The 22,375-nt window shown below is 41.2% G+C and overlaps 1 protein-coding gene across 2 annotated transcripts; it reads right to left on the bottom strand.

Moving 5' to 3' along the window:
- Window positions 1-14: 14 nt before the first annotated feature.
- Window positions 15-18,275, bottom strand: BBS4 (Bardet-Biedl syndrome 4). Of its 2 annotated transcripts, XM_078868593.1 has the most exons (16): window positions 18,237-18,275; window positions 16,246-16,327; window positions 13,819-13,898; window positions 11,682-11,745; window positions 11,018-11,129; window positions 10,562-10,634; window positions 9,840-9,893; window positions 8,517-8,644; window positions 6,947-7,001; window positions 6,499-6,567; window positions 5,748-5,900; window positions 4,966-5,137; window positions 3,923-3,992; window positions 3,241-3,385; window positions 2,146-2,350; window positions 15-1,021 (listed from the first exon to the last, which is right to left on the bottom strand). In XM_078868593.1, exons 1-16 carry the CDS (start codon window positions 18,258-18,260, stop codon window positions 912-914), a joined length of 1,596 nt encoding a protein of 531 aa, XP_078724719.1. In that variant the 5' UTR covers window positions 18,261-18,275; the 3' UTR covers window positions 15-911. The 2 variants fall into 2 exon arrangements, with proteins under 2 accessions (XP_078724719.1, XP_078724720.1); XM_078868594.1 differs by lacking the exon at window positions 16,246-16,327 and having other exon boundaries at window positions 18,237-18,259.
- Window positions 18,276-22,375: the final 4,100 nt, after the last annotated feature.

Here is a 22,375-nt window from a genome sequence, read left to right as displayed (position 1 = left end):
TTCCGAGACACGACTTGGAGAGGGCTCCTTGTTTATTTCTCAACACTTTACGGGCAGAGTCACTAACATACACACTGGGCTACGTATAGCTGACCCACTCATACAGCCACATCAACGACGTCTAACTATATCGCTGGCTGACTATACAGCGACGACGGGGACTGTACAGCGGATCGGCTATACGGCCGGACGACGATGAAGAGATGACGGCAGCCAGGACCTGAACCCCAACAGCCCCGAACCTCCGGTTACCGCCCTCATATCCTCCTCAGCGTGGCAAAGCGCTGCCTCTGGCGACGCCTCCCCCTTCTACAACTCTCATGCAGGTTTCAGGAGCTTCCCGGCTGATCCCCGCCTCTGACCCTTGGCCCAGTTACACCCCCCTTATGGTTAGCTGTTATATAGCGCACCCATGCCTGTAGTTATCCCTCATGGTCAACAGATGGCACCCTGTCACTACACGTATTAAGCGAGCCTTTTGTATTGCTCCAAAACATGTATTGATCTTCTTAGTTTCAAGGCTGTTTAAATTAATATATTCAAAGCAACACTGAACACAGATACAAAAATGAATTAGACAAACTGCACTGAAATAAAAACACTTACATTCAACTAAGGAAACTTAATTCATCAGGCTAGTGTCAGAGGACTATATAAATATATATTACATTTGGAGGTGCAAAGTCACACAACACTAAAAAAATATCCTTTAATATATAAATAGCACTTGCCTAGTGGACACCTTTGTCAGCGAGACATTGTTTTTTTTATACAGTACAGTACATAATCATACAAAGCAGATCAAAATAGGAAAATCTAACGGGGAATGTGCATGGCTTGGGTAGAGGACTGGTGGGACGTCGGGTGACAGCAAGTGGAGGTGGAATGGCAACTGTTCCCATGTGTGTCGCTCACTCCCGTGGGCACTCTGAAGAGGAAGAGCTTTCCTCTTGACCACCCACAGCTGATGGGTCAGGCTCCAGAGGCATCGCAGGTGCCTTGGTCTGCATGGAGCCTCCACCTGTGTGTGCCGGCATACACGCACGTACACCACGACAGTTAAAAGTTGACAGATAATTACTACATGTAGACATGCAAAGTAGGTTTGAGCCTAGATCTTGCACAGGACGTTTGAATAGACTGCTGGGCTATTTGGTGGGCAGCAGAGGGAAATGCTAAATCCATTGTCGTACTATACTCTATGCTCCCACATCTATGCTTACTATCTTCTATCTGCAGTATTGTGAAATATTGTAAAATAACCCCCTCAATCATCTGCACAGTATGGGAAAGCCATCATCTAGAAGTAAATTTACACAGGTCTGTGCATTTAAAAAGTAAGTTCCAGTCTTTTGTCCATCCACTGAAGGATGCAGGCCTCTGCATGCCGTGTCAGTCACGGAGGTTTATTTTGGCCATACTTGAAGGAGCTGAAGACAGGTTCAGATATGGCTTGTCACTGAGGTTATTTGTAGCCAGAAATTTAACTCGGGTCATCAGGTTTACAGCGCAGTGTACTCCTGTGCCACTGCTCTCCACATAGATGTGCACGCTTCATCAGTGCTAGAGTAAGTATTTTATTCAGCAAAAGCCTCAATGATTCCCAAAACTACTTTTATAGAGGCTCCTCTTTTCACGTTCAACTAGTTCCAGAGTATTTACCTTTCGTCATTGGGCAGTGCTCTTATATATTCGTGGTCTTAAGGCAGTGGTGAAAGTTTAAATTATTCTGGCAGGGCCCAGTTAGTGCACCATGACAACCACTGCTGGCTTTACATCAAGTGGCTGCAGCCCCACCAGATGGTGTGCATTATGTCAACTGTGGAAAGAAGATGCCGATTCAACCCTTGAAGTGAACTTGTGACCTTGATTTGCACTTATGACCTTAACGTTAAAGACAGCTGGTGAATTCACACGCACAGATGCGGTGTAATACACACAAAGGGTAATTGCTAGACAGAAAAAGGCAAGATTCTGACCGTTGAAAGAGTCCTCCCATTATACGCTGCATGATATTTGACGTCAACTAATTCCTCTTATTATTTCCAGCCTGCACTCCTCTTTTCCGTCTGATGAAGTTTCTTGTCATTTACAAAGTGTTAGAATTGGCTTTCACAGATATGGTGTGGTTCTGAAAAGTCTCACCACTGATGAGAGATTTGCTGTATGCAGCAGCTGAGGACATGGCCTGCCCCAGCACCTGGTTGGTGCCCAGGGGCTGCTGGGGGGCAGTGGGCTTGGCTGCAGCCGGAGCGCGTGCCTTAAGCCTGGCATCCTTGGCCGGTTTGGCCCAGATGGGGCTCTCAGCAACTTGCAGCGCACCTCCCAGCTTGTGGGCTGTGTCCAGCATCTGTATAGTCATATGCATCCACAAATCTTACCGTGAAAACACTTAAATCAAGCAACACAAAAGACAAAAGAGGTTAATATTTGTCGATACGTCCCCAAGCCGTCTGTTCTGTGTTGTGCCCACATGCATTTTATTCTTTGTTCGTGACAAAAACAGACTTTACAGTTAGACATGTGATTATCGTGCTCTAGTGATGCCACTTGCTGTATAACAATGCTATTATAACTTTAAACTAGTATTTTCTCATGAGTGAAACCTGAAACACATGTCAGCACAGCAATGTCAGCACAGCCTATTTATGTACAAAATGAGGGCAATGTAATTGATGGTTGTATGCTACTGGTCATTGGGGTAATCGGTGAAACACAGATTATGGATAGTCTATTAGTCTGATGACTCCTGGAGGAGCCTAATGCCATAGAAGACCTCGCCAAGGCTACACACCAGGGCATATCATGTGCCCGATATCAGAAACACGAATAACTGTGGTAGCAGGAAAGGAGACTGGGAAAACTAAAAATGGTTACAATTCATAAATAAATAAATGAGCTAGTCATAGCCCTTTTCTGGAACAGTAAGTAAAGTTCAGACGCTGTCTCCCCGACAGACCTGGTCTTCACCTGAGGACGGCTGCTTGGGTTGTGGCCGAAACGTCGTGAGAATTATTTTATTATGTTTTATTTTTATTATTTTATTACTTCCCTTCTACGTGACTTTACTGAAAGAACCAAGAAGATAAAGTTCGTATGTTATAAATACGAAGCTGTGTTGCACCATTTCTTTGGTAAGTCAATCCGTGCCACATCGGCCACATTTGTGAGTGACAGGGTTGAGCTGTGTTGCAGGGGTGTGGGGAACCCATGGGCTTCAACTGGGTGGTGAGGGGGGACCTCCGGGTCGAACTCGACGTTGGCATTTTCCTCCCTCTGCTTGGCCACCGTGGCCTCGAGTTCATGGAACTGTGCCAGCGCCGCCTTCTTGTCCCCCTGGTTGTAGAGGAACACTGCGAAGTTGAGGCTCGCCAGTGGATTAACTCTGCACGCATCGAAAGCGATTGCAGACACAAGACGGATATAATTGTAAAATCACACACACACGTTTCTTGCGCTTATTTAATCAAACATTTTTTAAAATAACATTAATAACATCTTCTTGGTTCTTTCGGTAAAGTCACGTAGAAGGGAAGTAATAAAATAAAAGAAAACATAATAAAATAATTCTCACAACGTTTCGGCCACAACGCAAGCAGCCGTCCTCAGGTGAAACCAGGTCTGTCGAGGCGACAGCGTCTGAATGAAACAGCACACGTGCTTGGAGCATATAACGTCGTGAGAATTATTTTATTATGTTTTATTTTTATTATTTTATTACTTCCCTTCTACGTGACTTTACCGAAAGAACCAAGAAAATGTATATACAATTCAAGTAAATATAACAGAAGATGAATTAAAACAAACTATATGGGTAGTTCCGCCATGGATGTTGAAGTGTCTGGAAAAACGTGGGATTTCATCAATTTATACACAACAGCAGGAGCACACTGCAGCAGTTAATACATGGACTTGGACTTACTCATCGAGCGCGACGGACTGCTCGTATGCTCGCCGCCCATTCTCTGGGTCGCCCAAGTTGTTGAGAGCCACTGACGGAAATAAAACACTGTGTTAGCAACACAGCGACAAAGACGAATGACGGCTTGTGCAGTAACCTGAGCAACAACGGGCAGCACATTGTGACCAACATGTACAACCTACAATTACACATTGTGCAGTAAAATAACGTGTGCAAGCTATTGCGTGCTCCATTGAAAATGATTATTTTAAGTCTTTTACCTGGTGATACATAAAGGATGAAAGTTTAAATCTGCTTGTGTAAATCTGACAGAAAAACTTTCGAGCACTGCCATCGAATATTCAAATGCGTGTTTGGAACATTTGAATATTTTATGGCAGTGCTTAATCTAAAAGCCACTTTAAGAGGTCGATGGCAGGTTTTTTTTGCTGCAACACATTGTAATGTTACACCACACTTTGGAACAAAACTGTAGTCCTGAGCCCTCCACCTGCCATTAAAAGTTATATGTTACGAGCATCACTAGAGGGTGCTGTGGCAGCACTTCCGAAAGTCACTTGGCATTTCTTTCAATTTTTGTTTTCATTTGCAAAATGTCACTCTCAGTTGCAGTCTAGGACACAGAGTAGTTATTTATCTGTAAGTGCCACTTTATATTTGTGTCTTTCTTTGCACGTATAACCAAATCAACCTACAATGTGCCCAAGCTTTTCAGATCTCAGAAACTAAGTAGGGTTGACCCTGGATTATGCTTGGATGGCTAACCACAATGCAAGGCAAGTTGTTATAGGCTGCATGCAGGGCTACGTTGCGGGGAGCAGACGGTAGTGCACTTTACTATGTACTCCCACCAAGTCTATCGTGACCGCCTTCACCAACCTGCACCGACCAGTGTGGTAAAGTCCAGTAAAATAACCCACGCGACCCACACAGGCATGGGGTGGCCCTTATCCAGCAGTCGGTTAGCAACAGGGCTGTACATGTACATATTTCTTGAAACTGATTGTGCAGCGCTCACGTACACACACCCCTGTGACTAATACCTGCCAGCAGCATGTAGAGCTCGCCCATGCGTGGCATGAGGCTTATAGCGGCGCTCAAGAAGTGGAAGGCAGAAGCGTGCTGCTGCATGGTCAGGTGCACGAGGCCCAGGTTGTACAGCACCTTGCCATCAAACGGTGCCAGGTAGTGTGCCCGCTTCAGGCAGCTGATGGCCTGGGAAGGACGGAAGTCAGGTAATTGATGTATAACCAGTGCAAGGTGGCCATGGTTAGTGGTGCATGGCATTCATTGGTTCATTATTGTAGTGAAATGGAAAAAAACATACAGCACTTTAGTTTTCTAAATAAGAAAAAACGATGTGACAAATCAAGATTAAACACTATACTATGGTACATTGATACTGGTGGCTTATGTCAAATAAACAGGACATTTATTTAAAATGTCCTCAATTTATATACGTGTATGGAAGGATGAACAACTACAACATTGTGTAAATGACAGTCATTTGCACGACTCGAAAACACACGGTGGAATAAATAAATCAGGAAGGGTGAAGCTCAGTAAAACTTTACTTTCACATGTCTCCACAGGTCCATTTTGGATTATTCATAAAAACAATTACCAACATTTTGATTTGTAGAGCAAGATTCCTTTGCATGAGGAAATGTTTCAGGGGGGAGGAGACAATATAGACTACAAAGTAGGGTTACATTCAGGAAAGACAGAACAAAGGGTCGTAAGCAGAAGAGGAAAAGGGGAAGAGAGTTAGCAAAGGAGTTATCCAAGGTGGGGCAACAATAGCAGCAGTGCCAGAGGTACTCACAGCCACGTATTTCTTCTTGCCGAAGAAGCACATGGCGATGTTGTTCCAGAGCGGCGGGGACTCGGGAGCGGAGTGCGCCGCCACACGGTACTTGGTGAGGGCCACATCGAAGTCGCCGTGTGTTTGCATCATGCTGCCCGCCGCCAGGATGGCCTGTGGGGCGCGACGTGCCGTCAACGCGGCGTTAGGGACGTACGGGCAGGAAGACAAGCGTGGCATAAAATGCAGTACAGATCCTCGTCGCGTGAATGAAAACATCGGTTTAGTGATACCGTGTCACCCACTTGTCTTAAAACAGATTTGATATGTGCCTACTTGTGATCCATTGCGAGAACATGTGTTTCATATAATTGTGCTGAAAGATTGTGTCACAACCATAGCACTTGTGTGTTTTATTTCATATATTATGGGCTGCTCTTGGTGGTTTTGTAGTGGAAGCCCCATGGCAGGTTGCCTGGAGAATATCGTGGCCAATTTAAAATTAAATTTTTCATGTTTTTATCGCTCAAAAAATTACTTCTTTTTTTTTTATAGACCTCCGTATTCTTTGTCAATTGCTTCACATTGTATTGTGAATTACACCACCATTTGTCATCAGATAATAACATAATAAATATACATTGTAATTCATGCTAAGCATCACATACTAAGTCACATATTGTTTTAATCTGCATTATTAATGATCACATTGTACCCTTAAATACATATACAATGAAATGTATACATACAGGATATGCAACTGGACAGTTACCTTGTAGTTTGTAGGATCATATGTCAATGCATTTCCAAGATGTTCAAAAGCCCTCTGGTATGACCCCATCTGCAACCACAAGTAATGCAATGTCTTTATGGTACTATATTTTTTATACAGACTGAAACACAAAGTGCATATCAAGCCAGTCAAGCAATGTTCTAACATAATTAAAATTGACCTCCAAACTGAGCATCTCTAAGATTTCATGTTGTGTCACGTTATTGGTGACTTGTAGATTTATTGTGATTTTCAAAAAACAATTGTTTTTAAATTAGTTGTACTGTATGTAGCACACGCCATGCCTCAAATCATTATAGAAAGCCTTATGATTTGCTTATAATAAATCTTGACTCGTGAGAAAATGCCCTGAGATAATGCATCCCAATTTCTTACAGAGGCATAGCTGCTCTAAAATTTACATATTTATCATAAAATGAATGCTAACCTGCAGGTATAGCAATCCAAGGGTTGTCAACAGTTCAGTGTTTTCTGGAGAGTGCCTGGTGAAGAAAAAGTCGAGTGATGGACTTTTCTGCTGTTAACTGTCGGCATTATTGAAACGTATCTCCACATTATTGAACACCAATAATTTGATTAGCAACATTTCTTTACGTAAAAACACGTGGCAAATATAGAGGGTTGCCCAACAGTCATGATACGTAACGTTTTCATTTATTTTAACACTTCCATTAACATTTTTAATTGTTAATTATTTCAGTTAATATTTTATCTATTAACAATATTAATATCTATTGTTCTTATTCCTGTGGGGTCACCTCAAATTCGTTGTTTACAAAACTTGATCAAAAACCCGGGATGAATTGCAACAAAACATAATTGATGAATGTTCAAAGACTATACCTGTAATCTTAAAAAAAAAAGTCCTGAATTATGCTTGCATTAATGTTCATGGGAAGTCCGTTTGAACATTTGTAAAATAAATTAAATAGCCCTATCTGATTTGTTAAAATATATATAATAAACCAATGTGTCCTTACTTTTGGGCCACCCTGTACAATAATGGAATTACAAGACCATGCAATCGTTTTAGACACGATTAAATGGGATATTTTATATATCATACTAATCTGCTCTGTAAAACAATTTAGAAACCAAAAAGCCCAAAACATTTCCAATGTTAAATGTTGTGTTTGTCAAGTTCTATGTTGATCCTGTAATCCCATTATGACTAAACAGTAGGCTGTACTTTTATTATTATTATATAGTTCACTAAGTTAATCTGAAATATTAAATGAGATATTTGCACGATATTTATGATCTTTATGTTTCAAATATGCACTGGTGTTCATTGCTCATTAAAAAATGTGATAACAGTGTCCAAGAAATGTGTTTCATTTAGATCCTGTTGCTAATATATACAACTCTTTTGTTAATCCACTGAAGGATATGGGCCTCCCCACATGGTGCGGGTTGTGGGGGTTATTACATGATACTTCACCACGCTGGTCAGTGTAGAGTGGAGGGGAGAATAGACATTGCAGCATAGTACAGTACAATAGTGGATTTTGCTGCACTGTCATCTGCCGACAACGCAACCCTGCAGCAACCTGTAACATCTGTTTAATACATGGTGGTCACCCATCCTATAAATATCCAAGCTCAACTCTGCTTAAAGATAACCTTGGGTGGATCGGTGGCAGTGGTTAGTGCACTGCACAAGGAACTGAGAATAAAAACATGCACTGCCCAGCGTGAAGTGAGGTCATACAATCCCCATGACTGATATGGCAAGGGGAGGCCTTCATCCATATTGGATTGACAAAGGGCCGTATATTCTTATTTTAACATAAGCATATGATCTGCATAAATTTGTAATATGCAATACCTTACATACGCATACCAGTGTAAAAATCTACACTTCTAATTATTACAACAGGACACCCACAGTCGGCAGGGCTAAAGTAGGGTCACTAGGATCCTGTTGTGATTAAAGCAAGAGATCTTTGCTGGGATCAGTGGCGGCCGACAGGGCAGTGCGATGTGCGAAGACTCACTCGATGGCGCGGCGGTAGACTTCGATGGCGCGCTCCGTGTCGCCCTCCAGCAGGTGCACGCGTCCTAGCACGCCAGACGTCAGGTCGTGGCGACTGCACTGTAACGCGCTGTTCAGGCACTCCTTCGCCTGCGAAGGGAACGGGGATTGTGTGACCTACGGACAATTCGCCCTCTCATACCTGCGTCACCCCTTGTTGAGAATGTCACGCGACGGATTAGAGGCAGCGCTGCTTCTGCTGCTGAGATTGTCGCTATTGCACAGCCTGAGCTGACCATTGTGATGCTGTGTTTATGTATGTTTAACTTATTTCGCACCTTACGTAGCCAACCATGCGAATTGGACGTGCAGGGGGAAGGACAACAAAACTAAACACAAAAAGTCGTTCTCAAGATATTCATTTTCTAAAATATGTGTACATGCTAAAACATATGTTCATATACAGCCCTCATGGCAATATACTGCTGAATTAGGACCTCCCCCCACCATGCGGACTGAGGTTATTTGACGATATTTCACTACACTGGTCAGTGCGTGTTGGTGATGGTGGGGAGCATAGATGTGGGAGCAGAGAAGTAGAGAGTGAAACAAATGATTGTACTTAACAACCTTCTGCTGCCCACCACGTAGCCCCGCAGCTTATATAAACTTGTTGTGCATGTTCGTTACCGATTCAACCACTCTCCAGGCTCAACCCTACTTGCATCGAGACTGGGCATATTCCGGTTGATTTGGTCAAAGGCGCTAAAACATAACCCATTTTTTAAATTGAGGCACTGCCTATATAACCGTATTTGCAAAAACATATCTTAATCCCAACCCAAATTCCAACCTTAACCCAGGTTCAGATATTATCCCCAATCCCAAACTACAACAAAGTATTTACAATTCTAAATCAATGATACTGATGTCCGTGTTAAAGATGTGGGCAACAAATTATGCATTAAGCGTATCGATATGTGCCACCGTCTAAGGGTGCATCATTTTTATGTTGCAATGTTCACTTCAAACCAGCATAATCCTTGCAAATATAGCAGCAGGTGACGTCATAGGATGCACATTGGGGGCATTTGGTTCTTTGTCAAGCACGCCGTTTGAACAGTTGCAGCATACAATTTAATAAGTTTACCAGCATGCAGGATCAGCAATTTCAAAAGCTTCATTGCCAAACTAAATTAAAAAATGCAAGTCTAAACAGGCTTCCAGATGATCAAAAACGCATTAAACTTTTATTTCGCAATAAATAACAGCTCTGCTTTTTTATTAAATGTATCTCCACATTACCAAAAGATACATGCCATCTGCGTCTACCTCGCCGCCTTACCTTCTCATAGTCTTTGAGGTACATGTAACACACCCCTTGGTTGTGGCTGATTTCCTGAGGGTTAAGGAGGATACATACCATGCCATGCTTAAAAAGAATTTTAATACAGTTTTGAACATTATTATGGGAAACTGTATGGTCACTCATACGTCAATTTAACATTTTTCATCAAATGGTTTCTCCATGATGAAATAAGATTTATTTTAAGTTTTCCTTCACAATAACAGGTGATCAGTTGGAGGTCGGGGTGTAATGTATTAATATAATAAAATACGATTCGCATGCTGTGTGTGTAATAGATAATTATTTTCCATTCATACATGGACACCCTTGCAAACAAGATGTTCCATTTCAAGTGAAAAATAATTTATATAATTAATAAATCATGTTTTTGTTGCATGTAATTAGATCACATGACCCTTGCAGCCAACAGAGATGCGACAATGCATTTATAAAACTCTATTGTTCGTTTTCATCTCCTTCAGTTTTGCTCACTGAAATCACATAAATGTAACCTAAGAATAACATCTGAAATCGAATTTGCATATATTAGAAATAACATATTCACTCATATACGACTTGATGCATGTGCTGTGTGCATCATAATCCATTTTAATCGATAATTCTGTGCATGCCTCCTCAGTTATGATTGATGCCACACTACAATTTAAGCACACACCAAGTTCAATCAGACATTCGAAATCGAGGGAAATGGCTCTTACCCAGTCCCTCTCATTCATTTTGGCTGCTTCATTGTAGACTTCAATAGCTGCCTTGTGCTTTCCCAGCAGGAACCTGCCAACACAACACATTGTCCTCATCAGCGGTGGTGCTGGATGGCATGTGTGTGTACCTATGCTCATTGGGGCACAGAAAGTAAATATGCTTACAGTGTCTTCTTGGTTCTTTCGGTAAAGTCACGTAGAAGGGAAATAATAAAATAATAATAAAACATAAAATAATTCTCACGATGTTTCGGCCACAACGCAAGCAGCCGTCCTCAGGTGAAGAACAGGTCTGTCCGGAAGACAGCGTGTATTGTGGCCGAAACGTCGTGAGAATTATTTTATAATGTTTTATTTTTTATTATTTTATTATTTCCCTTCTACGTGACTTTACCGAAAGAACCAAGAAGATGAATCCCTGCAGTCACGAAAGCTTTAAATCGAAATGCTTACAGTGAGCGAGCCACTTGTTTGAGGTTCTCTGCATTCTGTGGGTTGAGGATGGCGCACGTTTGAAACAGCTCCAGTGACTCCTGGATTTTCCCCTCCAGGCGAAATATCAGGGCTGTGAATATAAACGTATGCAACAGTGTGGCTACCATCTCCCATGACCATTGATGGAAATTACATAGCTCCCTCTGCCTATACTAGTCGGCAAGGATGCACATAGAGGTGTGGCCAAAATATTCAAGCCCTAAGCATGCACTTTTTTCATGAACGCCTCAGTTGTCATGTGATTTTCTCGATTCAAATGCATGTCTTCAATATCAAACAAGAATTATTCACAGCCCTTTGTCCATCTACTGCTGGATGAAGGCCTCCCCATGCTGTGTCGGTGTTGTTTGACCATACTAGCTGACACTAGTCAGTACGGATTGCTGAAGGCGGTACCCAGGACTGAATGTATGTTGAACTTCTTTCGCGCCTTACATAGCCAAACGTGCTAATCGGGGGTGCGACTGGTTCAGATAGCACTATCCATTGCAGTTAGATACGGCCGGAAATGAAACTCAGGTTGCCGGGTACAGAGTATAGTGCACTAACCACTGTGCCATTATCGTTTTTTTATGTATTCAGTTATTAAAGATATAAGTGACAAAAGTGTTGAGAGTATTACCTTGAACGTACACAGCATATTCACACATGCCTTGGGACTCTTGTAGCTGTTCTTTAATAATAACCTGAAATATACAAAACCAAAGAATAAGCACAAACTCATGCAAATGTCTGTTATTCCTATATAAACAACCTCCAATTAGCACGGTTGGCTACGTATGGCGCGAAAGAAGTTCAACATACATACAACACCATGTATTCAGGGTTTTAGAAAAATAAATAAATATACACGCAAGCTCTGAAAATCATAAACTCAAGATAAGCCAGAAAATATGATTTTTCACACAAAGGGGATTATTTTCAGTCCTCAATTTTTAAAATGTCATCATGGCATCATGGCAATCACGCTCACAACACCATGCAACAAAAGGTCATCATCCAGGGTGATTTTAATGCTACATCTGTCACAATATTCCTCAGGGTTGATGAAAGACGTTTTCTTCCAAAGTTCAGGTTTATAAATGTAGGAACAACAGGATGACAAGAAAAAAAATGAATTAAAATGACATTAGCCCATCAAAATGAATAGATGATTTATAAATGTTATTTAGGAAAAGTTTATTACGTATATGTGTAGTGTCAGAAATTAAAAAAAATACTTATTCATTGTTATTGTATTTTAATATTCATCCTTTCATTTAATGTTTTAAGTATATTTACCACTATTAAATAAACACACGCAACACAGAAGAGAATAGTAGTGCTATCAATTCACTGTCAGATCCACACTCACTTACTGGCAGCATTCAAATATATATGGGTGATTTCACATTGAGAGATTGGCAATGGATTTTGTTGTATTTACTGTTTGCTTTGCTGCTCCAGTACCCACTGTAAAAATATTGCATGTCATATGAGGAATGTATTCCTAGATAAATATGTGCAATATATAATGTAAAATTGACCGTGTAGCTGCCACAATTTAGAGGCCCTACAGTAATAAAAAGCAACGCTGAAAACTATCCTTCGACTTGTATATAAAATAAACTGTATCATCTGAATTTGCTTAACACTACAACTGTGTTGTTTGTTTAATGTTTCAGTTCAGTTTAATTTATTAGGTATAACCCTGTGAGCCATGCGCTCTTGACTCGGGTGCAACCACAACAAACAAAAACATGAACAAAGAACATCTTAAAGTGACTACACGCAACAGAAAAATCCAGGAAAAAAACAACAAAGTCTTCCAGAGGTGTGCCCTGGTTCCAGAAAATGATTTTATAAGCCTTGATGAACGCTTTTCTCATCTTATTTATTATTTCCTCTGCCACCACATGACGGTGCATACCAAAATTAATATGCTGGGCACACACCAAAATAAATCAAAGGTCTGTTATTGAATATCCAAAACAAAGGACAATGGCGTGTAATTATGGAGGTGGAAATGGCACATCGAGTCTGGAGGTAAGCAATGACTACCAAGCCAACCACCTATTAGATGTGATGTGGCCTTCACTAATTGGCTGCTCATGAGCAGTCTTGTCAAGAAAATGTGTACGTTACTAAGCCAGAACAGCTGAGGAATTGTGTCAAAAGTGCGTACACGTGTGCGATCATATACTGGGCTGCAGTATAAACTATGAGGCATATATAACTCACGCGACAAATCCTAAATAAAATGCACACAACTGAATTCAAATTCTGAAGAACCAGGTACAGCTATAAAAAGGATGCTGATGTTTTCATCCTGTGAATGTTGTGTGAAATTGTCAACATCATAATAACAAGATTTGACGTAACTACTGACAAGTTACTTAAAAAATTTATCCATTAAGTTATAACGACCTATTTTAGCACCAACATTCAAAGTATGCTTTTTACAGTCATACACTCAGTTACATGTTTTCACGAAGAAATCATGCAGTGTTCTCACTAAATTCTGGTAAATATTATACAGTCTATGCTTGTTTATTTCCTTGGTTTTCTTTTCAAAATAATACTGTGTAACATTTATTTTAGTTTTATATTAGATTTTTAAAATATATTTTTGAGCATATAAAACAACAAATGCTATTCTGAAAAGGATATTTGTACATGGGTGATGCAAATACTATCGGAAACTCTGCATTTGACAGATGCCTCTACCTCTTCCTCCTCCAGACATTGTGTCAGTGGTGAACGACTATGGTATTGCTTACCTTGCAGGTGTCGTAATCCTTGCGGACGTAGTGCTGGTGGATGAGCCAGTTGCGCCGCTCAAAGATGGGCATCTCGGGCGCTGTGTGAAAAATGTGCACAGAGCAAATGGAGCACTGAGCTACCAGCCGACAGAGCGCCTTATCTGGCCTGGACATGGCTTGTGGCAGCCTTCAAATGCTAGCAGATAATAACCTACATACGCTGGATCTGCAGCTGCAGTTGCTGGACATGTGCGAATGAGCCTTTCAGCCCGCTTCAGTGTTTTGCATAAATAGCAGTCTTTTTTTAAGAGCAAGTACTTGCGCTTCCCAAAGTCCAATTTCACAGGATTTGCTCAGTTGATGGACTTGGCGACGAGGATGTGTTATTTGAACGGGTGTTATTTCCGGCACACTGCACATTCTGCCTGCTTCCCCATAGCGAGAGCAGCCGCATTTGTGACAGCGTTGATTTCAATCCAAATTATCTTATGGTGCAGTCTCCTGAGTCTTGCACACTCAAAATGCAGCTTGCCAATCACGAAGAATAAACCTCATGACTAACAAATCAAGAGCCGGAGGGCCTGGACATAAAATATATTTTAAATATGCACTGCAAATTATCCTGGTGAGTATAAATAATTAAGCTCTTGTTGGACGCGTGTGAACAGGCATACCACATTATGCGCAGCCAATAATAAGTGTCTGGTTTAAAATATAGCAGGACATATTTAAAAAGCTTGTTTTATAAAAGCTAAAGCAGCACAGCAGCATGCTGACTATATACTGCAGCTGTGCTAAGAAGCTCCGATGGCTAAAACGTGGCTTGTCAAAGCATTCACCAATGGACAATAAGGCAATACAAGTACAACAGTTAACTTTGAGCATTTAATGTATTTGTGAGTCTGGTAGTTATTTGCTGCTCAAAACTGTGGAATTTAGTAAAAGCACATTTTTTATTAAGGTTGTACATTTCTATAAAAAAAATATGCACTTTATTCCTGGCCATCTAGGCAATAACAGTAATTAGTTGAACTTAGAATGTCTGGTCCCTGTTGAATCGACAAGAATTGAACATGGTCCATTCTGACTCTAAAGTTAAGTGATCAACGGAACTACTATAATGAGCCAAGAATGTCTGTTTGTGTGTAACGCGCGTGACGTCACTCCACATGCACCCCCCCCCCCCCGTCATTAATATTCATGAGCGGGTGGATTTTTACACTCACCAGAAGGTCGAGCGGAAATATTTTTTTTCGCAAATTCGCTTTAAGTTTGACGTTTCTTTATTGAAATTGAATCTAATAAATAATTATACGCAGCAACAAAGTGGATTTGGTGACTTTATTTCTTCAGCACTTGAGACAAAAGGTAAGTCTAATTTATGCTTCTACATTATGGTAAAAGACATTTCTCAGTGATTTTCCAGATATTGTATCGATTTCCAATTTCTTTTAACTCCAGCGACCGAAAGCAGAAAAGAATACAGTTTCAGGGCAGTGAATTTGAACAAATTGAAGGTTAGTTATATACAGTGCTACAGTGACATGAAGTGAGGTGTTTGATGACATAGTTTCGTGGCAGATTCACTGTCATTAATACAGTGCTACAGTGAAATGCAGTGAAGTATTTGATTACATACTTTCGTGCAAGATTCACTGCCATTAAATTTACACAAGATACAATTATACTCATTTTACAGCTTCCATCCTCGGACGGGCAAACAAGCTAGTGTAATATATTATATTTATTATCACTTTTCCTGCAAAAAACATTTTCTCTCGTGGTACTAGAAGTCAGCATTTTGTAAATGATTTACATGTTGCTGATGTAGACAAATCTATTATTTATGTTATTAAATAAAATATATATGAATGGCACCTTAACGGCATGCAACATCCTGCAGTAAGCAACCCCATAAAACATTGTCCATACCATAATCAATACTTCAAATAAATCACCCATCTGTGTACTCATCACTAAGAAGCATGTAGAGCTTGCTGTTTCAGTTATTTAATCAACTTTCCCATAAAAGTCGAAACACTTAAGTAAATTATATATGAAATATCATTGCATGCTGATACAAGTACATTTTTCAAACACACTACTATAATGCTATATATCGTAATTCCACAAGTCTTGAACAACCAATAAAGTATTTGTGCTCTCTTGTTTTCTTTAAACTACAGAACCAACAGCAAAAACTTGCCTGACTTATAGCAATCTACAGCCAGGGCCCCTGAGTGTACAGGGATCTATGCCCCGATACTGTTAAAACAGTGATGTTACAAGCGGTGACCTCTTCTGGAGCGCACTGCAAACAGCAACTCTTCATTTGCTGCTTCAGTGTTACCTTTACGTTATTGCACATGACATTGGATGGAAATTAATGTTGCCAAATGCAAGTGCAAAACGTGCCTGGCGTAGAGGGGAGTCAAGTGTTCTTACCCTTCTTAGCCCTGGCACGAGGGGCTGACATGATCTGTCCAGAAGACTTTGCCACCCCATGACTTTCGGACATGGCTTCGCTCTGTACAAAAAAATAATTCAGACTTTAATTGTGACTCTTTAATATTCACTGGACGTCTTTGCAGCCTATTGAGGACTCAACAAATATTTTAAATGCACGTTGTCATGGCAACATGGAATGGCTGTCCACACAGTGCTTGTCAAATGAATTGCAAAACCTATATGGTTCACATTGTAACATTTCAATAGTTTTGAAAGGTGACAAAGCATCTGCACAGTTGCACTATTTAGTGAATGTGGTACGGTAAAAGTATTTGACCACAGTGCGTTGGGAGCAAGAGGTTACGTAAATTGCATGGTATTAGTCATAAAAAATACATTTAGTTCATACAGCTGCTTCAAAATCTTATTTGGGCTTATCAGTGAGTAGATGTTAAAACTGATCATTTAGATCTTTCGCTAAAATTACGTACAAGAGGGCAAATACTAAAATAATAAGTACAGCGGGTGCACTAAATTGCTATTTACAAAAAAAATATGCATGAAAACATGTTAAAGGACTTCTATGAAATTCCTTAACTGTGGGGTATATGTGCACTTATAAACGGCCTACCTTCAGTTAAAAGCCTATCATGGAAATTTGCAAACATGTGGTAGTGATTCACTCTGGACACACTAATGTTGGTGATCTGTGGTGCATCATAAATGGTGTGTGCATTTGCTGCAAGTCAAAAGTAACTCCCAAGGGCATGTGTCAGTGAAACTCAACTATGGAAATGCAACCTCGGTGTTGTGGTTTGTCTGCTGTTTGAATTATTTGGGCGTTTGCAAGATGATATTTTATTAATATTAATGTATCCTCTCTTACAGGCCGTGGGCATCAAGATGTGTTCACATATCGTGGTGACTAATTGCTCTTGACTGACACGTGCGAGTGTGAGGCATGGATGAGTCTATGTTTTTTCCCTGTAGCTTGTGGTTTTCTGTTCCCTTCATCTGAGGTTACTTTCCATGCGTTCTAAATTTGCAGTCTTCAGGACGAAATAGTGGAGATAGTGGATTACAAGTGAAGGAGGTTGAGGAGGCAAGAATGTGTACATTATTATTTTATGCAGTTTATTATAGAGATGAGAGTGATTAAGGATAATGAAGAGATGTCGTTAGACAAGGAAAATGTGGAGATATAATACACAAATGGCACATGGAAACTATCGTTTGAAAAAAATGTTAATTTGAGGTTGGGTCAAAGGAAGACAAGAGGTAGTTTTAAGAATGTATGACTTTGAAGATTAGCGGTATCAGAGGCTGAGCAAATTATGTTATTGAAGTTTAGAAGTCTACAAAAATGCTGCCATTGGATCGCCACCATCCTCGTCACCACCACCATCTCTCATCACTATCACCAATCCTGTCACCACCTTATCATGACTACGACTGTCATCATGTCTCCATCAACATCACCAATGTAAACACCACCACCAACCACCATTGCATTGCTACCACCACTGTGACCATCACCACCACAACATTACCAATACCATCAACACTTCACCAGTCATTGCCTTCATCACAACTACTCGCATCGCCAGTTACCCCGGCCAGTTATCATTGCCAGCGCCACCACCATCATCAGCAACACGCCATGCGTCATCACACAATCACCACCCATCACATCTCCCACCACAAACACCCCACTTCGTGGAACACCATGCCGGGCCGAATATCCAACCCGTGCCGGCCCGTGCGCCTCTCCCCCCCCACCCCAAATCACTGCATTGCCGATTCATCGGCTGGTGCGTGTGCCCGCGATGGCGTGATCTATCCCCCCACCCCAAATCACTGCATTGCTGATTCATCGGCTGGTGCGTGTGCGTGCGTGCGTGCCCGCGATGGGGCGATGGCGTGCCGACGCCGGCTGCCCGCGATGGCTGTGGATGGTGCAGAGTGAGCGCGGCCGTCGCTCCACCGACCTCTGCATTCTCCTCGTCCGCCATCTTGTTTGTATGCGGTCGCTAAGGGTGGGGGGCGAGGACCCCTCCTTGGATACGACGCTTTAGGTGGCCGCGCCACTTTCCTTGCCTGCCTGCCTGCCTGATTCATTCATTCATTTTTGAAGACACTTGTTCATATAGGGCCCACACCAGATGCTGTGTTTCGCTGGTGAATAAATAGGGAATTACGTGGTGACTTTATAAAAACGTGTGGCTTTTCACAGCATTAACTCCTATAAGCCACGTGAATAAATCGGAACGGCTAAAGTCTTTGCTTGCTATCTTATTTGGTTCCCATCGACTGAGAGATTAAGTCCATGAGGCCAGATCAGATATTTCACTTATCGGTACCACCTAAGGTGACGCAACTTTATTGTTTCCTGTTTCTCTATGTGCTCAACAACAGAGAATTGTGTGATAGCAATAACAAAAATGAGTGGGTTATCAAATAAACCACTCTTATTTGACAATTAGTTAAATAAATACTGCGAGAGATGTGCTTCCCTTAAGGTGGCACCAATATCTGAGCTGGCTCATGAACTAATTGCAATGATATTCTTAGTTTTTCGGTAAAGTCACGTAGGTAAAAAATTAAAATTAATAAAAGTAAAATAAAAATAACACAAGCCTCCGTCTTCACCTGAAGACGGAGGCTTGTGTTGCCTCCGAAACGTCGTAATTTTTATTTTATTTTACTTTTATTAATTTTATTTTTTTACCTACGTGACTTTACCAAAAAAACCTAAGAATATGAATCCTTGCAGTCACGAAAGCTTCAAATCTAGAATTAATTGGAATTAATAGTGCGTGACGGGATTGGTTTATGTTAGATTGCTGTATTGCAAGTTTCGTGAACATTTTTTTTTTACTTTTCAGTTTAGGTCTTTATGGTACAAACAAAGGGAACAGCATTGGGGCCGTCCATAAATGACGTCACGCACCTAGGGGAGGGGTCAGACATTTGTGACGAGGGGCGGGGGAGAAATGTGACGTCACATCAAAATACTTAACTTTAAATAAATATAGACAACACGTTCTACTTAATTAAACAGACTTTTTAATAAATGTTTTCTCCTACAACATCAGAGTGCAGCGCCACATTAAATACGCACTACAATGACAATAGCTTTAAGCGATTTGAAGCATGTTTTTTTTTTGGGGGGGGGGCAGAGCTTTGTGACGTCATATTTGAGGGGGGGGTCTGACTTTTTGTTACGCCGTGTGACGAGGGGGGGGGGGGGGTCAAAAATCGTCATTTATGGACGGCCCCATAGAAGCATAATGAAAATGACAGTAGTCAAATATGTGAATGAGAAGAAACCCTCAACTTAACAAGAACAACAAATGAGACAGAACGAGACGGAGAGTACATGCGTGTACTGGATGCACGAATCACTACATAAACCCTGTACGGATCATTATAAAATGTATTGAACTCATCACAGTGATTATTGTGAGCAGCGTTCCTTAACAGCAGATGGGTTGTGATCCTTATTTAAACTGTTATAATTGTCCGAACCGGTTTTTATTGCAATCCACGTAACCGCATTGGAAAAATAACGGTTTAAACCGGTTACCGCTTTGCCACACGTATAGCATTGCCAAGAGCAATTAACGCAACGTACCCCCACCCCACCCCTCCTTTCAATTGAGAAATTAATCAAGTTGCCGTTTCTGAGAACCAAATCATTTGTGTGAATCAGGAGAGAATTCACTACTGACATTCCGATGACTTTCGTCTTAACAATACCCAAAAGCAGCTATTGTCCCAGTTTGTACTTGTGGATTTCTCACACTCCGAAGAAGACCATTCTCCAATGTGTATTTACAACAATGTGGAATGCATTTAAAATACTCCGCTCTCCTTCCCCCGCATAATAAATGGGCAATACCACCACAGTGAGTCGATCGGCAGGTTTGCGTGTGGTTAGGGTAAAGTGTGGGTACATCCAGTGCTGGAATAAGGGGCCGTCCATAAATGACGTCACGCGATTTTGGACGATTTTTTACCCCCCCCCCCCCCTCGTTACACGGCGTCACAAAAAGTCAGACCCCCCTCAAATATGACGTCACAAAACTCTGCCCCCCCCCAAAAAATATAAAACATGCTACAAATCGCTCTAAACTCTTTAGTAAAAAGTCTATTAAATTAAGTAGAACGTGTTGTCTATATTTATTTAAAGTTGCGCATTTTGATGTGACGTCACATTTTCACCCCCCCCCCCCCTCGTCACACATCGTTACAAATGTCTGACCCCCCTCCCTCTAGGTGCGTGACGTCATTTATGGACGGCCCCTAAGCTAGTGCGAGCCTGTAGCATATTTTATAAAAGGGCCCTAAAATAAAATAATAATAAAACACGTAAATATTAAAACACAAATTTTGAACTTGCATTGTAAAGTAATTGTATTTTTTCATTTGCTATACAGCCAGATAATACGATAAATCTTCTTCTTCTTTAGTGCTGCCTAACGGCGTGTGCGACTTCACGATGATATTGGTCCCGGTCTAGCACGGCGTGTAGAGTTTGTGCTGCTGTTGTTAATTGTAGCCATGTTTTGATGTTACTGAGCCATGTCGTTTTTGGCCGTTCTGGTCGTTTTTTCCCTTCGATTTTTCCTTCCAGGATTAGCTTTAATAGCTGGTATTTGTGGTCGTTTCGGGCAATGTGGCCTAGGTAGTAACACTTCCTGCTAATGATGGTCTTCAGCAGTTGCCTGTCAGTGCCCATATCTTGCAGAACTTGTGTATTGGTGGTTTTGGCTGTCCATGGGATTTTCAGCATTCTTCGATACAGCCACATCTCGAAAGCTTCAAGCCTTTTTGTTGCTGTTGTTGTCAATGTCCACGTCTCTACTCCGTACAGCAAAATTGACCAGATGTAGCATTTCAGTGTGCGCAGTTTCAGTGATGTACTCAAGTTGCGGTCTGCAAGGAGTGTTTTCCATTTAATAAATGCTTGCCTTGCTTGTTCAATTCTGCTCTTGATTTCGACTTCATGGTTCAACTGATCGTCAATGATTACACCAATGTATTTAAATCGGTGTACTTGTTCCAATTTTTCGCTGCCAAGCTTGATTGTTATTTCGCTTCTAGTTCGGCTGACCTTCATAACCTTTGTTTTCTTTTTATTAATTCGTAAGCCCCATATTTGACTCTCTGTGGCAACCTCGTCCAAGATTTGTTGTAGGTCTTGTTCCGAATCGGCCAGCAGTGCAGTGTCGTCAGCATACCTGATGTTGTTGATGTATTGTCCATTGACTTTAATACCAATGTTTTTATCTGCTAGTGTTCGATCAAAAATCTGCTCCGAGTAGATGTTGAAAAGACTGGGTGAAAGTGGGCAGCCTTGTCGTACACCTTTTTGTATTGGTGTTGGATCTGTCAATTCGTTGTCATATCGGAGTTGGGCTGTTTGCTTCCAATAAAGAGCAATGATGAAGTTGATGTCGTTTTTATCTAGTCCCAGTTGTTTTAATAGAGCAGCTAGTCGGTCGTGGTCGACTGAGTCAAAGGCTTTCTCATAATCTATGAAGCAGATGTACACTTCTTTCTGATGTTCGTAGCATCGCTGTAGTAGTATCTGTAGACAGAAGATTGCTTCTCTTGTGCCTAGTCCTTTGCAGAAGCCAAACTGTGTGTTCTTCAATGCATTTTCGCATGTGGAGCGTATGCGCTGTTGGATCACCTTCAGGAAGACTTTCAGCACGTGGCTCATCAAGCTTATCAGTCTGTAGTCCTCGCATTTCCGGCTTGTTGCTTTCTTTGGTATGGCCACAAAGATGTATTGTAGCCAGTCGGATGGAATTTTATTGCCATTGTATATTTGATTGTACCAATTAGTCAGTTATCGTATGTTGTTACTGTCTAATAGTTTGAGCAATTCTACATGGATTGTGTCGGGCCCGCACGCCTTGCCTGAATTAGTTGTTTTGATTGCATGTTCTACTTCTGATGTTAAAATGTGTAGAACGTCTTTCGACATCTGTTGGTCTTTTTTTGCAGATGTTCTCGCGGCGCCATAGAGCTTGTGTATATAGTTTGTCCAAGTGTCCATTTTTTCCTGTTTATTTAGGATTGGTTGGTTGTTGTCCGCATACAATGTAGCTGTTGAGGC

The sequence above is a fragment of the Lampetra fluviatilis genome, chromosome 26, assembly GCF_964198595.1.
Source record: "Lampetra fluviatilis chromosome 26, kcLamFluv1.1, whole genome shotgun sequence".
NCBI lineage: Eukaryota > Metazoa > Chordata > Hyperoartia > Petromyzontiformes > Petromyzontidae > Lampetra > Lampetra fluviatilis.
Note: the sequence above shows the minus strand (reverse complement) of the source record. Positions and strands in the feature narration are given on the sequence as shown.

Excerpts from the sequence above, each read along its gene's own strand:
- BBS4 (XM_078868593.1), bottom strand. The coding sequence starts at position 18,260 with ATGGCGGACGAGGAGAATGCAGAG. Across the intron at positions 11,130-11,681 it reads ATATGCTGTGTACGTTCAAG|CCCTGATATTTCGCCTGGAG; the intron begins GTAATACTCTCA and ends TTATATTCACAG. Across the intron at positions 5,138-5,747 it reads GCAAGAAGAAATACGTGGCT|GCCATCAGCTGCCTGAAGCG; the intron begins GTGAGTACCTCT and ends CGTCCTTCCCAG.